General features: G+C 41.6%; 1 protein-coding gene across 1 annotated transcript in view; it reads right to left on the bottom strand.

Annotated features, from left to right (window-relative positions):
- The window catches only part of Stmn2 (stathmin 2), a 41,769-nt gene extending 31,214 nt beyond the window's left edge, over positions 1 to 10,555 (bottom strand). Inside the window, exon 1 of the mRNA XM_042680667.1 lies at positions 10,358 to 10,555. Within this exon, the coding sequence (XP_042536601.1) occupies positions 10,358 to 10,376 (19 nt within the window). The 5' untranslated portion in view covers positions 10,377 to 10,555. The remainder of the gene's footprint in view (positions 1 to 10,357) is intronic.
- Between the last annotated feature and the right edge of the window lie 2,849 nt (positions 10,556 to 13,404).

Here is a 13,404-nt window from a genome sequence, read left to right as displayed (position 1 = left end):
ACAATGACCCTCTCTGATAGGAACAATGCTGATAGATTGGTACGAGTGACAGGTGCAGAGAAGAAAATCACCTTAATGCAAATCAACTAGTGAGAGTAAAGAAAAACCTTAGGGCTTCTGACTCCTCTGGTCTCTTGTCCATGTAGCATCACAGCTCTGGTAGAGAGATGCAGAGATGTCAAGGTCTTGGGCTTGTCTTTGCATCTTGTTGCATTAGACAGAGGAGGTAACTCTCCTGCTAGGAAGCCATGTTACCCTGGGCACCCCACTGGGCACTGCTCTGCTGCTTCATCCAAGTGTGATTCTGGCCTAGCTGCATAAGCACCACCTGGGAGCTGGTTTGGTAGGCAAGTTCATGGGCCCCGGTCTCATGCACAAAATCACAACATAAGGGAGTAGGGGCCCAGCTCCTCTAAGTGCTGCTGATGGTCAGGAAGACTTGAAAAGGATTTTAGCTAAAAGATGCTGACTGGATTGGCTAGTTGTTTAAGCCATTTGGTACATTTTAGTACTTCCTAACTGACTTTTTTTTTTTTTTTATTATAACATGCACTGTCTTGCAGGATAGATAAAATAGCATAACAAAAGTGAGACCTTGTTTTCTTAGGTATCATTTTTCATTATTGCTATTCTTTTATTTTTGGTATGTAGAAGACCTCGTTTTCTTCAAAAAATTAAATTTCTCAATGGTGCGGGCTGTGTTTATTTATATTCTTAAAATATCTAGCACTCAGTTTTCTTATTGTGCATGTTTATGTATATGATAGGGGATGAGTTGCTCAAACTTATCAGTTTCATATCTATATCTAATCCATATTGAAAACTATACCACCCCTTTTAAGTACTGGTAATGGAGCTAGAACTCAGGGCCTTCTGTTCCTGCTTGGCCTTTTCATTCAAGGTTGTTGCTGAACCATTTGAGCCATACCTCTACTACTAACTTTTTGCTGATTAATTGTAGTTTTTCCTAAAGTTTTCTGCCTGAACCTTGATCTTCAGATGTCAGCCTCCAAAGTAGCTAGGATTATAGGCACCCAGCTTTATATCTGCCTTTAGTAGACTTTCTAGATTTGGCCCTGAGGCTTACTCTGTGTGATCTTGATTGAATGAACTATTTGCATATGCTTCCCATCTCATAGGGGAGGATACGAAGATTAAAATAAGGTGCAACTAATAAATGTTTTCTAAAAACTACTAGGTCCTCTATAGCTATATCATGCTGATGGTTCTCAGGGAACAATGTTCAATCTTCTGTGCTTATTGGCTCTTTAACTATAAGAGGAAAACGTCGTTGTTCTAAAGTAGAATGAAAGATTTCAAAGTGATGGGAATGAGAATCATGTGATATAAAAAGAGTAGGCTTGGATAATTTTTCATGTCTTAACAATTATGAAGAAGACATTAACTGGAATCTTGCTATAACACTTCCCAAAACAATAGATGCTTGCATTGGAAATAAAGAGAATGATGTAGTAGGAGAGGTAATTATGTCCAGAGGCAAGGCTCCCAAGAAGGGGGCAGTAAGTCCAGTTATACTGGGTCTGTAGACTGCTGGTAGTAGTCAGGCTGAAGTGGTAACAAAGCCATCTTGATGGGACTTTTCTTTTTTTACATCAGTTTTCCTTTACAAGAAAACCCAAACTGGAAGATTATACTTAAGTTGACTGTAAGCAGTTTACATGGAAATTAAACTTAAGGTTGCAATCATAGAGGAAAAAAAACTCCAAAAAATGTGAAGGCTAATAGAAATACAATTGAAGCTTAAAATATCTCTTAACATTATTTATGGGACTAGATTTAGACAAATGTCCTCCAGTTGTCTTTATTCTGATACAGACATATAACTAAAAGATTGTCAATCTTTTACGAGTTACTGATGATCTTTTGTTCTGCTTACTATTGAGACAATGGAGAATTGTGCAAGCTCCAACCTCCTAGATTCAAAGATTTAGCTTAAAGAGATGTTAAGTGGGCATTTTGCAGGCACTGCTGTATAGTGTTGGTTAAAAAAAAATCATTCTTAGATAATAATCTCACTCTATAAACATGAATGACTTTTAATGTTTTATTGGACAGCTATAATTTTATATATCTTGTCACAAAAACAAAATTTAGAAACTGTAATTTTTCAGAGTATTAAGTATTTTAGTCTCAGGGTCAACATCATTACAAGTAAGAAAGACTGTAAACTGTTTTTGTGATGGTTTTACAGTATAACATGGGGCTTCTCTTAAGTACAAATCTCAGAGAAGCTGTATTTCGGACGACTAGCAAAATGTGTGCTGGCTGCATTAATTAACCTTTATATTCACATAAAAGTGTTTTGTGAGAACAAATGCACGCAAAATGTTATCTTTAATCATGACTAATAAAACTGGGTTATCATAAACAGGTTTTACTACTGCAAATGTCTTCTTGACAAATGACAGGGCCTGATTCTTTTATTAAAGAAAATTAAAAACATTTCACAAGGGATTCAGAGCCTTCCCAGCGATCTTTCCAGCTTGCCTGCCTGCTTTTGAGGTAATAAGATGAAGAACATATTGAGTAATATTTAATAGTTATATTAAAAGTGGATGCCTGGGCTGTATGTCTCTCTTTTGGGTCTAAATTTAATTCATAAAACGTAACATCCAAATTAAATATCTAAGGCCTATGAAAGGAGTTAAGAATCCATTTTGAAATGCTAAGCTAACCATGATGAGACTAAGGAGATTAAATCAGTGTTTTATTTTTCTTTTCTAGAACAGTTCACCATTCACACTAGAAATCTCTACTGTGCTCTGAGCTGAGTCTACGAGAATCATGTTGGTTCCACGAATTACTACCTCTGATGTCTAAAAACTCTCTTCCTCCTAAAGTTCAAGTGATGATAATTAGCTTAATAAGCCTTGGATAAACTGCCAATCCTAATCATCCTTTTCAAAGCACTTCTTCAAAGTTGAGTTTACTGCCAGAAAGGCACAGAGCATCTCAGTCTTGTTAGGCCACAGGTCTGAACTCCATGGTGGGAACAGAACTAAGGCAAGCAGACATAGGTTCCGTATAGGATTCTGCACTCAGACTTGGGCAAATTGCCTTACCTTTCTGTGCCTCCGTTTCCTCAGCTGTACTACGAGTGGTCTTGTTAAGATTGTTAAGTGATGAACACAGCGTGTGTGAAATGTTTAGCCTTCTACGTATGTATGCTACATAAAGGTAAACATAAATAAGTCAGTTTTTTTTTTACAGAGGTGGAAATTCATATGTATACTAGATAAATAATTCTTAAAAAGAAAGCAAGAAAGTTGTTGATTAAAAGATGAGTTAAGAAGACTTTTTGGTTCAAGATTTGCAAGTTCAGGATTTTTGTCATTTCCAAATGTTATATACATAGACTGATATATATATATCAATTATATACATAGACATATATGTATATGTCTATATATTATATATGTCACATATATATGATATATATAGACTGCTAGGAGTAAGCTTTAAACCATACAATTCTATGGATAGGGATGGGAGGGAAAAATTAGGAGAAAGCAAGGGAAGGGGTGACATTGTCCAAAAAGAAATGTACTCTTTACCTGACTTATGTAACTATAACCCCTTTGTATTGTATTTACCATTACAACAACAATTAAGATTTTTACAATTAAAATAAAAAAACAAAAAATGTAAATTCTTAAAATGCTGTCTTAGCACATCTTTCTTCCTTTTAACATGATGGAATTACAACAATTGAGTTTTCCAGCTTTCCAGAGAGACTGTAGTAAGCTATTAAGAAACAAAGCAATAACCTGGGGATCTAACCCAGTTTCCTGTTGACTAACAGTATATTCTACCAACTCTCTACTCAGTTGTCTTTAGGATGTTGTTTTCAGTGCCTTATTTGGGAAATACTGTATTTCTAATTTGAGATGTTTCATGGAGAGTACCATTTTTGCAGGGTAACATTTCAGGAAATGTAGTAATGTTAGCATGGTAACGTTATTGTGGTCAGCCACCCACCTATTGCGTGGGGAACCGACATATGATTTTTTTATTGATATTCTTAGAAGATTTGTTTTCCCCTCTCTTGGTTAACTTTCATAGAAAAAAGCGATTGGATAATGGAAGTCTTTTGAGGATTGAGTAAGCAGAGGGAAGAAATAAAACATAACCTGTACAAATGTACAACTGTGCTCAATAAATTCTTATTTTTACACTATGTTGGAAGGGAACTTTACAATTTGGGGGTGTGTGAGGAGTGGGGAAAGTGGGGGGGAAAGGATAATAGGGGAAAAAGGAGGGGGTAACAATGTTCAACAGGAAGTGAACTCATTACCTTATTCATGTAACTGTAACCCCTCTGTACAGCATCTTTACAATAAAATAAAATTGAAAAAAATTCTTATTTTTTCACATGGTGTGTAGGAAAAAATGTTGTGGGAATAGTTTAGTAAATAATAAGCATGGATTATATGCATTTTAGTATGGCTCAAACCTGTTTTGAACTAGTTAACCATTTGATCTAGTTAACTAGTAAACCTGTTTTGAGCTAGTTAACCATTAATGGTAAATGAAGTTACAAGCTTTGACACATTATTCCACATCTAGAAGGCTTTGGATCAAATTTTCACTCTGTATCATGCTAGTAAGCTAGACTTATTGATTTGTTATCTTTGCTCAACTGTGCCACTAGCTACAGATAAACATATAAACACCAACTCAAACTTATGTATCCACATTTCTGTCGAAGGTCTTCTGTTGTGTCCTGCTACATAAATGTGTTTGGAACAGCTTAACGAAGAGAGAGCAGTGACACAGAACATAAGCCCCCGAGGAATAAAATCCCACCAGATGACTTGCCATGTAAATATTCTGCAAGATTGCCATGCATTTAAAAATGTTACGGCACGATACTAGAACTTATTATGAAGGGTACATGCATATTATAACTTGGTATTTCTGGAACTGATGGTTTGGTGGTTAGCCTGAGCTTCATATGAACGTTTGTCAGGAATGAATTTTATCTGGCCTTAACCCAGGCATAGAGAGTTAGATTTTGGATTTTAATGAAAATCATGGTTAATTCGTAGCGCCTCAAAGTTCTGGGAATGCAATAATAAGGCATAATTAAATATTTTACATGTAGATTATAGTTATATAAGGTACGAAAGAAAAAGAATTGTTCTTCTAATGCAAATGTTGAAGAGTTTACTGTAGATGATCTTAAATGTTAGTGTATGTTTCCCTGTTTCTTCTCTCTTAAAATTAACATCAACTTTTGATTAGAGTAATAAACCTACAAGGTTATTTTATTGATAAATCCTAATTTTTGTCAGCATTCAATACTTATCAGGTACACGTTATATTTATTGAGTGTTGACAAAATTAGAATGAAACTACACTGAACTAGGTTTAAAAAGGCATCTTTTAAGTGGAAAAGAGAAATGGAAAATATGATAATCAGTAAATTCTTAAACCCCTCCTCAGTATCATTATTTATCTACTCATTTTCACTCCTGTCCTGGAGCTTCCCTAAAGGAGATAACTCTGACATCAGTTGTGATACAAGCCTAAGGTACATTTAAAATACATGAATAAATAAACTGATTTTAGTGTTCCTAAATAGCATTGCTATTGCTACCATTTATTTTATTGCCATTTTCTATCATTTAACTATTATAAAAGCCCCAAAGTAACATAAATGTCATTATAATAGAAAGGCAATTAAACTAGAAAGTAAAATCATAAGGGAATAAATATGCAGAGCCATGCCAACTTGTAGATTATGATCATTCATATTATCTCGTTGAGAAGATGCAAATACCTTTTTCATCCACTATGGCAAAACATGGCATTATTTTATTGAATAAACAATTGAATGATCCCAATAAAATATTTTTAAAACCGTGAATATTTGAAGCTAGGTTTAAATCAATCTTCTACTTTAGAAAAAAGATTGCCCCCTAGTGAGTAGAAAAGTTAATGCAGGCTCCGAGGTTTTCAACAGAAAGAGCCAGGAAATAAGCCTGGGTTCTGAAAAAACGCACAGGCACACACAAAAACAGCTGGGTCACTTAGGTAATCCTGTCTTATCTTCGGGTCTTGCCAAATCTTGCCCCTTTCATATAAAGCCATAGATTTTGTGGTAATAGGGGAATGTGTGCTTTTACAAACCAAAAGGAAATTGGCGTTACTTAGGGTTGGTTCTCAGCCATGAGGGATCGACCACACCCAGATCCAGGTTTATGCTGCTTTATCCTGCAGTGTGCAAGGAAAGAGCTACTGGGTGAAGGAACACACACACACACACACACACACACACACACACACACACACACACACACACACACACACACCCAACATGGCGGTCGACAGCTCAGGAATTTTCCAATCAAATCTTCAATGTGTAAATTCATCCACCTTCCATTTCATTTTCTGTCATTCAGATTTAACTTAAAATTTCTCTTTGAAATCTACTATTAGATAGTCACGGAACTATTTGGATCCTAAATTATAAAGAAGAAGACTGTTTTATTGTATGACTTGGCATTATGGCATTGAGAGGACATTTCTAAATATAAATGCAATGTAACTGTAACTTCTTGAAGCATTTCTACTGCCATTGAGTGATTTGAGGTTAGTTATATTGTGCCAAATGATCATATGCTCATTTCACAATCTGTCCATTAGCAATTAAAAACCGAAGGTAATAAAAACTCTAATGCAACAAAATTGTCATGACTCAGTGAAAAGGCAATTGTTCTAACAATAAATCACTTCCCTCTCCCTTAATGTAATTTAGTACACTATGTAAGTCATATTGTAAAACCACTCTGAATTTTGTCTGCAAAGTTTTGGGTTTTTAATATCACAGATTATCTAATCTGAACCATCACTTAGCACTATAATTTCTTTCATGGAATTGCAACATGCAGAGACAAACACCAGCAAATCTGTTCCCCTATATTCTTACAGGGCTGCCGGCTTGGTCACGCCATTTCCTCTCGTTCCCTCCTCGTCCCAGCTACTCACCATATATTACGGGGATCTATACCATTAATTGACAAGCTTCCTTTATTTCCCCTCCGTCTTATCCTGAAATGCTGATCAGACCATCAGCTTTTTACCTCGTTATTTGCATACTCATTTAGACGAGGCCTACTCATTATAGAAGAGAGAATAGGCAATATTTGTACTTATATATGATCATGCTGAATACAATAATTGTTTAATGAATCAAGAAAAAATTCATTTTGGTGATTATGTTTTGTAATCGGAATGATTTCAATGGCTAGCACTGTAACATTGTAGAGGTCCTGCTTCTTTTCATGATTTGCTAATGAAGCTTTGCATTTGTCCTATTTAGGGTGAGTTTTTTTTTCCCTGCATGGCAGCTACCATTTCATCATTCCTGTTTCTGTGCAGAATAGAGACCTTATCAAAACCCAGCAATTCAAAGAATAGTTCTTTTTCGAGGGGAAGGCAGAGAGATGAAGAAAGTTAAAAATTTGCATAGAACTATTCTGAAATGTTTATAAATATAATCCCATGTGGAGGATCGTGGCATTTCAGTGACATAGATGGTTAAATTTCATCCTCAGTATCTACCAGAGCTTCTCTATGGGGAATTTTCTAGCCATGGCTGGCACACACCCTGCCCTTAGTAAGCACCTGCAGCCACGCGAACGTCCATAATCCTGGCTAGAAGGAAAAATGAATTTGCTTTATAACTTAAGTGAACAATCCTGGTGGGGATTAGAAGGAAAAAAAAGTGGGTGCAAGGGTTAACTTTTAACTCAAAGCAGTCCATGGCTTTTCGTTTCCTCCCTCCTTCCTTCCTTCCTTTCTTTCTTTCTTTTCTTTCTCTCTGTCTCTGTCTCTCTCTTTGAGAAAATGAGAACAAATAAAGCTGTGTCACGGAATCACAGTGATTTGACATAGTAACAATGCTGGTGCTGCTGAGTTTGTAGCCGCCCTTCTGCAGCAGAAATCTGGGTGCAGACCGCAGACCGCGGAGCGAGGCTGCCCCCACGGGCCCCTCTCGCCCCATTTAGAGCCTTTCTGGACGTGAACCGCGAATCGCGGCCAGCCGGGCTAGCTCAGGACACTGCGCAGAAATCCGGCTCCCCCGCTGCGCCCGCGGGGGCGAGCGCCCGGCCCTCCCCTCGGGAAGGGTGCGGGGCGGGGGGGGGGGGGGAGCGCAGGGCGCGGCGCGAGGCTCTGCAGGGCTGGCTGCGCTCCACGCGCCCGCTCCGTCGCCGCGTGCGCCCCCGCCCGGCCAGCGGCCGACGGCTCCCCGCCCTGGGCAGGGAGGGGTGGGCTGAGCCGCGCCCCGCTGGTGGACAGAGGGGTCTCTCCAGAAACCGCCCTTTGGGGCTTGCCACCTAGGAAATGGGAAAAACGGGAGCGAAGAGAGGATGGGATTGAGGGCATGGGGAAAATGTCACTGAGTTCTGCGGACTGTGGAGGTCGGCGAGAAAAGCAAGCTTTCCAGGCGCCCCTCCCCAGGGAAGGGGGGGGGTCACCTCTGTGGTCCAGCGGCCGTGGAGGGGTGGGGCTGCGCCTTTGTGTGGCCAGGCGGGGCCCCGCGAGCTGGCTGGCTTCGGCTGGGCGGGGCCGGCGCTGGAGCGGAGCGCCCAGCCAGGTGTCTGCACACCTTCCTTCAGGGGTGCCAGAGGCTGCTCTGCACAGCGGGGCTCCTGCTCCTCCCTAAACCCCTCCTCCCCCTTGCCAGCAGGCCAGGCTGCGTCCTGCACGAGGTGTCCCCGGCTCCGCCAGAAGGGTGGGGCAGGGCGGAGCCGGTCCGACTCTCCTTTCCCCGCAGCTTCCTCCCCTCCCCCCATGGCCCGCATCCCGCAGCGGGGGTCTGGAGGAAGGGGTGCGTCCAGCCGCCACGGGACGCGGTCCCCTCTCCACTTCCCTGCGTGTCCACCTCTGGGCCAGAGGGCCCGGCCCACTCGGCACTCGTGGCGCAAGACTGGTTAGGCAAGGGAGGAAGGCCTTGTATCCAGAATCTCGTTCCAATTCTCTCAGATAGGTTAAGCCTAGGAGATGGCCAGAATCTGACCTACAAAATAGCAATTGCATGTGCCTCAATTTAAGCCCTTGACCTCTTTTGCGTTCTATTACGTTTGCCATTTTTCTCTGTTCGCCAATTTTCTCTGTCTTATTGCATCTACGCAAATCTAGAATCCAGGTTTTGCCCCAAACGATCCAAGGAGTTAAAAAATAACAACAACAAAAACCCTTTATCGGTGATTATGTCCAAATCCTAATTTAACGTGGTTCTGAAAAGAAGGGTTAGTTCCCACTCCTCCCCCTCCCCTCCCCCCCATGAAGCCAGGGTGGTGGTGGGGGTGGGGGTGGGGTGGGGTTAGTGGTGAGGTCTCTTTGGGAAGCTGAAACCAAGAGTCAGGGGCTCGGGGTGCGGGGTGTGGCGCCGCGGTCCCCGCGCGCGGCTGGGCTCACACCACGTCCCGGTTTCCATTGAAGATGCCGAGGCGCCAGCGCGCAGGGTGGGGCCGTCCGCATTGTGGGCTCCGCGCTGCAGGTGCCCCCGTAGCCCCAGCCACCCCCACCCCCCGCCAGTCCGCACACAAAGAAACCCCACCCCGGCGCCCGCCGAGCCAGGTCCCTCTACCCCACCCCACTGCGAGATTCCCCGCCCCTGCAGCTGCCCACCCGCGCCCTCCACGCCCTCCCTGACTTCCTCTCTCCTTCCCCCCCCCTTCCCTAAAACAAAGGAGCCGAGGTGCTTACCCCCCCCCCCCCCCGTCCTCCTCCTCCTCCCCGCACCGCGCCCCAGGACTAGCGGTTTTCCCAAGGAGACAATACCATAAAATGCGCCCGAGTCCCCCGCCGCCGTCCCCACCCATCTTTCAAACAGCATCCAGGGGACCACTTTGACTGTGCATTTTTCCCCCCTTTCTCCAACCTCTCTCAATCCCATTCCCCATTTTCTTTCTTTCTTTAAACTACAGAAGAACTGCAGGACGTTACAAAGCACTTTCTGAAATGTTCCTTAACCCCACGGAAGGCAGTGAAGGCAGCATGTAAAGATATTAAAGCTTCCGATTGAGCTTGAACGTAACCTATGGAAACGCAATACATTCCCTGTCCACGGGGAAGGGCCACCACTTACCTGCTTTGATCTCTAAAAGAAAAAGAAATTCAATTTAGATTTCCAAGGAGCCTTTTTTTTTTTTCTGCCCTCCTTCCATCCCCCCCCCCCTTCCTCCTAATCGTCCTAAATCCTGTGCTACATCCACGTTCTTTTCTTTATAAAAGACCCCCGAATGCCTTCAAAGGTCTGAGAGGTTGAAAGGTAGGCTCGGGGTCGAGCCCAGGAAGAACGAACGAGGCTCCATGCCTTCCTTACCCATTGCTGTTTTAGCCATTGTAGCGGGCGTGCGGATGCCGAGCGGTGGCGTAGGCGAAGAAGGGTCCGGCTTCAGCAGCGGAGAGAGCGCGAGAGGAGACTGAATAAGGCACTGAGTCTGCAGAGTGGGACCGTGCTAGAGAAAGAGCAAGAGGCAGGAGCCCATGAATAATTATCACTCAGAAGCTCAAGCAGATTGGCTCCCAAGGTCCCCTGACACGACTCCCGCAGAGTCAGAATCTCCAAGCATTAAATATTGATCGGCCAATGGTGCTAGAGTACAAAGTACCAGCATGCAGTTTGAAATGGAAATCAGTCCTTCCCTCGCAGCTCCCCCTATTCTGGGGGCCTTGATAGTACAGTCCAAGTACAGTGGAGCCTTATAGCCTCCAAGCCTCCCAGGAGCCAGGAACTGGGCTGTGTCTACCTGTGTGTCAGGAGGCTTGATTCTGCTCACACGTTTCCTTGCACAAATAGGCATAAAGAAAGGGATAGGAATCCAGAGGCCGGCGAAGTCCTCACAATACACAGGCTGGTGGGAAAAAAATAGCTTAAATATTGTTCATGACTTTTCCCCCTCCCTCTTGATGTTTTCTCTTTCACCTCTGGCGCTGTCCTTGGTCTCGCAGGAGACCCCAGGTCTGGCTGGAGTGGCAGTTCAGAGCCAACTTGCACTCTTGTTCTGTACTTTCTAGCTCAAGCAAGATTTAAGGAATCCCTGAACTCATGAGTGTCTCTCAGAAGAAGAACCTTAGAAAAGGGAGGCCTACTGTTTCTCCCTTTGGCGCAGAGAAAGGGGCTGCTGATTGCTTGGGAATAGGGACAATAATTATGGTTCTCCTGGGGACCTGGTAGGTGAAAGTAAGCCTTTAGCCTCTTGTATCCCAGGCCTGTCCATCTGGTAACAGGGCATTGGGGGAGCCACACAGGTGGATGCCCTGGCGCTCGGGAGGTGCTGCCTTACACGGATTGAAACTCCAGTCACCTTCCCAGGGCTCTAAGGGGAACTATATAGAGGTGAAGCCATGGTCTAGGACATGATTTTTCTGAGACCCAGAGAGACTGCATTGATTTATGTCAAGAAAATAATATGTTCAAATTTCAGATTAAGCAGTGTGGTACCTGAGGATCTTTGAGACCAGCTGTAAAAAGTGACTTTCATTACAGAAAGTCCATCCCTTTACATTTAATGAAATGCCAGGCATTAATTCATTTTTCGCTCATTTAATTATTTATTGAGCATTTATCATGCTCAGCACGGAGGATACAGCAAGGGTCTATTTTAGGACTTGCTCTCCTAGAAGTTTTAATCCCTGTTAATTTAACTCTCTGTAATCTTTTTGGATCAGTCTAAACCCATGCAGAAATTATGGTTTTGATTATTAAAAATAGGTAAAGGAGTGCTCATTATGCCTTTAACTGAAAGAGCAGTACATGTTTCAATCACCAACATATGTGAAACACTGTTAAAGTTTCATGTTATTCATAATTAAGATTTTCCTCATTAAGGAAGTAAGTTTTTTCTTAGCAGCTTTCTATCAAATCACATTTCAAAATTTCTTCTGTATTTTTTTCTGTGTAGTTTAGGCTTGCTTCAAAGGTATGATCCTCCTATCTCAGCCTGCTCAGTCCTGTTATTACAGGAATGTACCACCATATCAAAATCAAATCAAAATTAAATCAAATAAAAATTTCACTTTAGCATTATGCACAATCTATGCTTTCAAACATAATTGAAAGCAACAGAGCTCTCTCCTTGGTGCTGAAATAAGCCTATTAATTTGTAAAGATGGTTTTAATGCCATGGGCATCTTGCTAAATGATGAGAACCTACTGGAATGGGAGCAAGTCTGACCTGCTGAATCATAGGCAAAATAAAAAAAAATTTGAAGTGGAGATCAATAAAATTATTTCTTGAGCAGGAATATTAGAAATTATTGTTCCTGTCATTGTAGAGGTCTGGGACTATGACACAGCAAGAGAACAATATGGAAATTGGCAAGGTCTAGAAACAAATAACCATTTTCTCCTTTCTCTGTAGTCATTTCCCAATATAAGGTGAGAGCTAATTCCCTCCCAGTCATGAGATGAAGGAACTTCAGTAGGTCTGGGTGACTAATATCTTTCAAGAATTCCTTTTCTCCCCACAATACCCTTCTTCCTCAGGCTGCATATCACCTATATACATTTGTCAGCTGCATTGGAGAACAGACTCCTAAGTCATGACATTTGTGTCTTTAGCAACTGCAATTGGCAAGTCAACGAGATGCATTGTGCTTCTGATTGCTGTGAGGGAAACAGAACAAAACACTTATCCTACTGTCCTAATTTTTTATTTTCTGGTGAGTATTACTGATGCATAAAAATCTGAGAAGGCCAATATACACAGGGACAAATAGCATATGTCTGGCTTTTATTTTTCAGTTTCTGGGTACTAGCCTCCTAATTTTATAATTTTGATATTATTTTATTATAAAACAGGGATTAGGTGGGCTAATATGACTTACTGTAGAATATAAAGATAAAAAACATCAAATGGCTAGGAAAAACTAAAAGGACTGGATATTATTAATTATTTGTTAAAAATTTCTTTTAACATTATAATATACTGTTATGTATTTTGTTTTAGGAAAATAATGAGAGACTGGAAACAGAGAAATCATTTCACAATACTTTGGTCACTTATTTGTTTCTTCAGCCAACAAGTATTTATTTCTTGAAGTGTGAGGCTTATATATTATGAAGCTAGCCAAGTTTCTTCCTGTTGTCTAAAAATGAAGAAAAAACAACCCATATTTTCTTTTTTTCTTTTTTTATTGTGAAAATACTGTACAGAGGGGTTACAATTAGATGGGCAAGATAATGAGTAGATTTCTTATCAAGCCTCCTCCTTTGTTTCCACTTCCCATCCCTTCCCAGCCTCCCCCCCATCCAATCCTCCTCCCCACCCACCAAAGTTGTAAAGTTAGTTTTCGACATAACGACTTGTACATCTCATTGTTGCAATGGGTCCACCTGTATCCCTATTTAAACGATTTGTTTTTTCC

The sequence above is a fragment of the Dipodomys spectabilis genome, unplaced genomic scaffold (assembly GCF_019054845.1).
Source record: "Dipodomys spectabilis isolate Male_0828 unplaced genomic scaffold, ASM1905484v1 ptg000063l, whole genome shotgun sequence".
NCBI lineage: Eukaryota > Metazoa > Chordata > Mammalia > Rodentia > Heteromyidae > Dipodomys > Dipodomys spectabilis.
The sequence above is the reverse complement of the archived record's forward strand: the minus strand, read 5'-3'. Positions and strand labels throughout refer to the sequence as shown.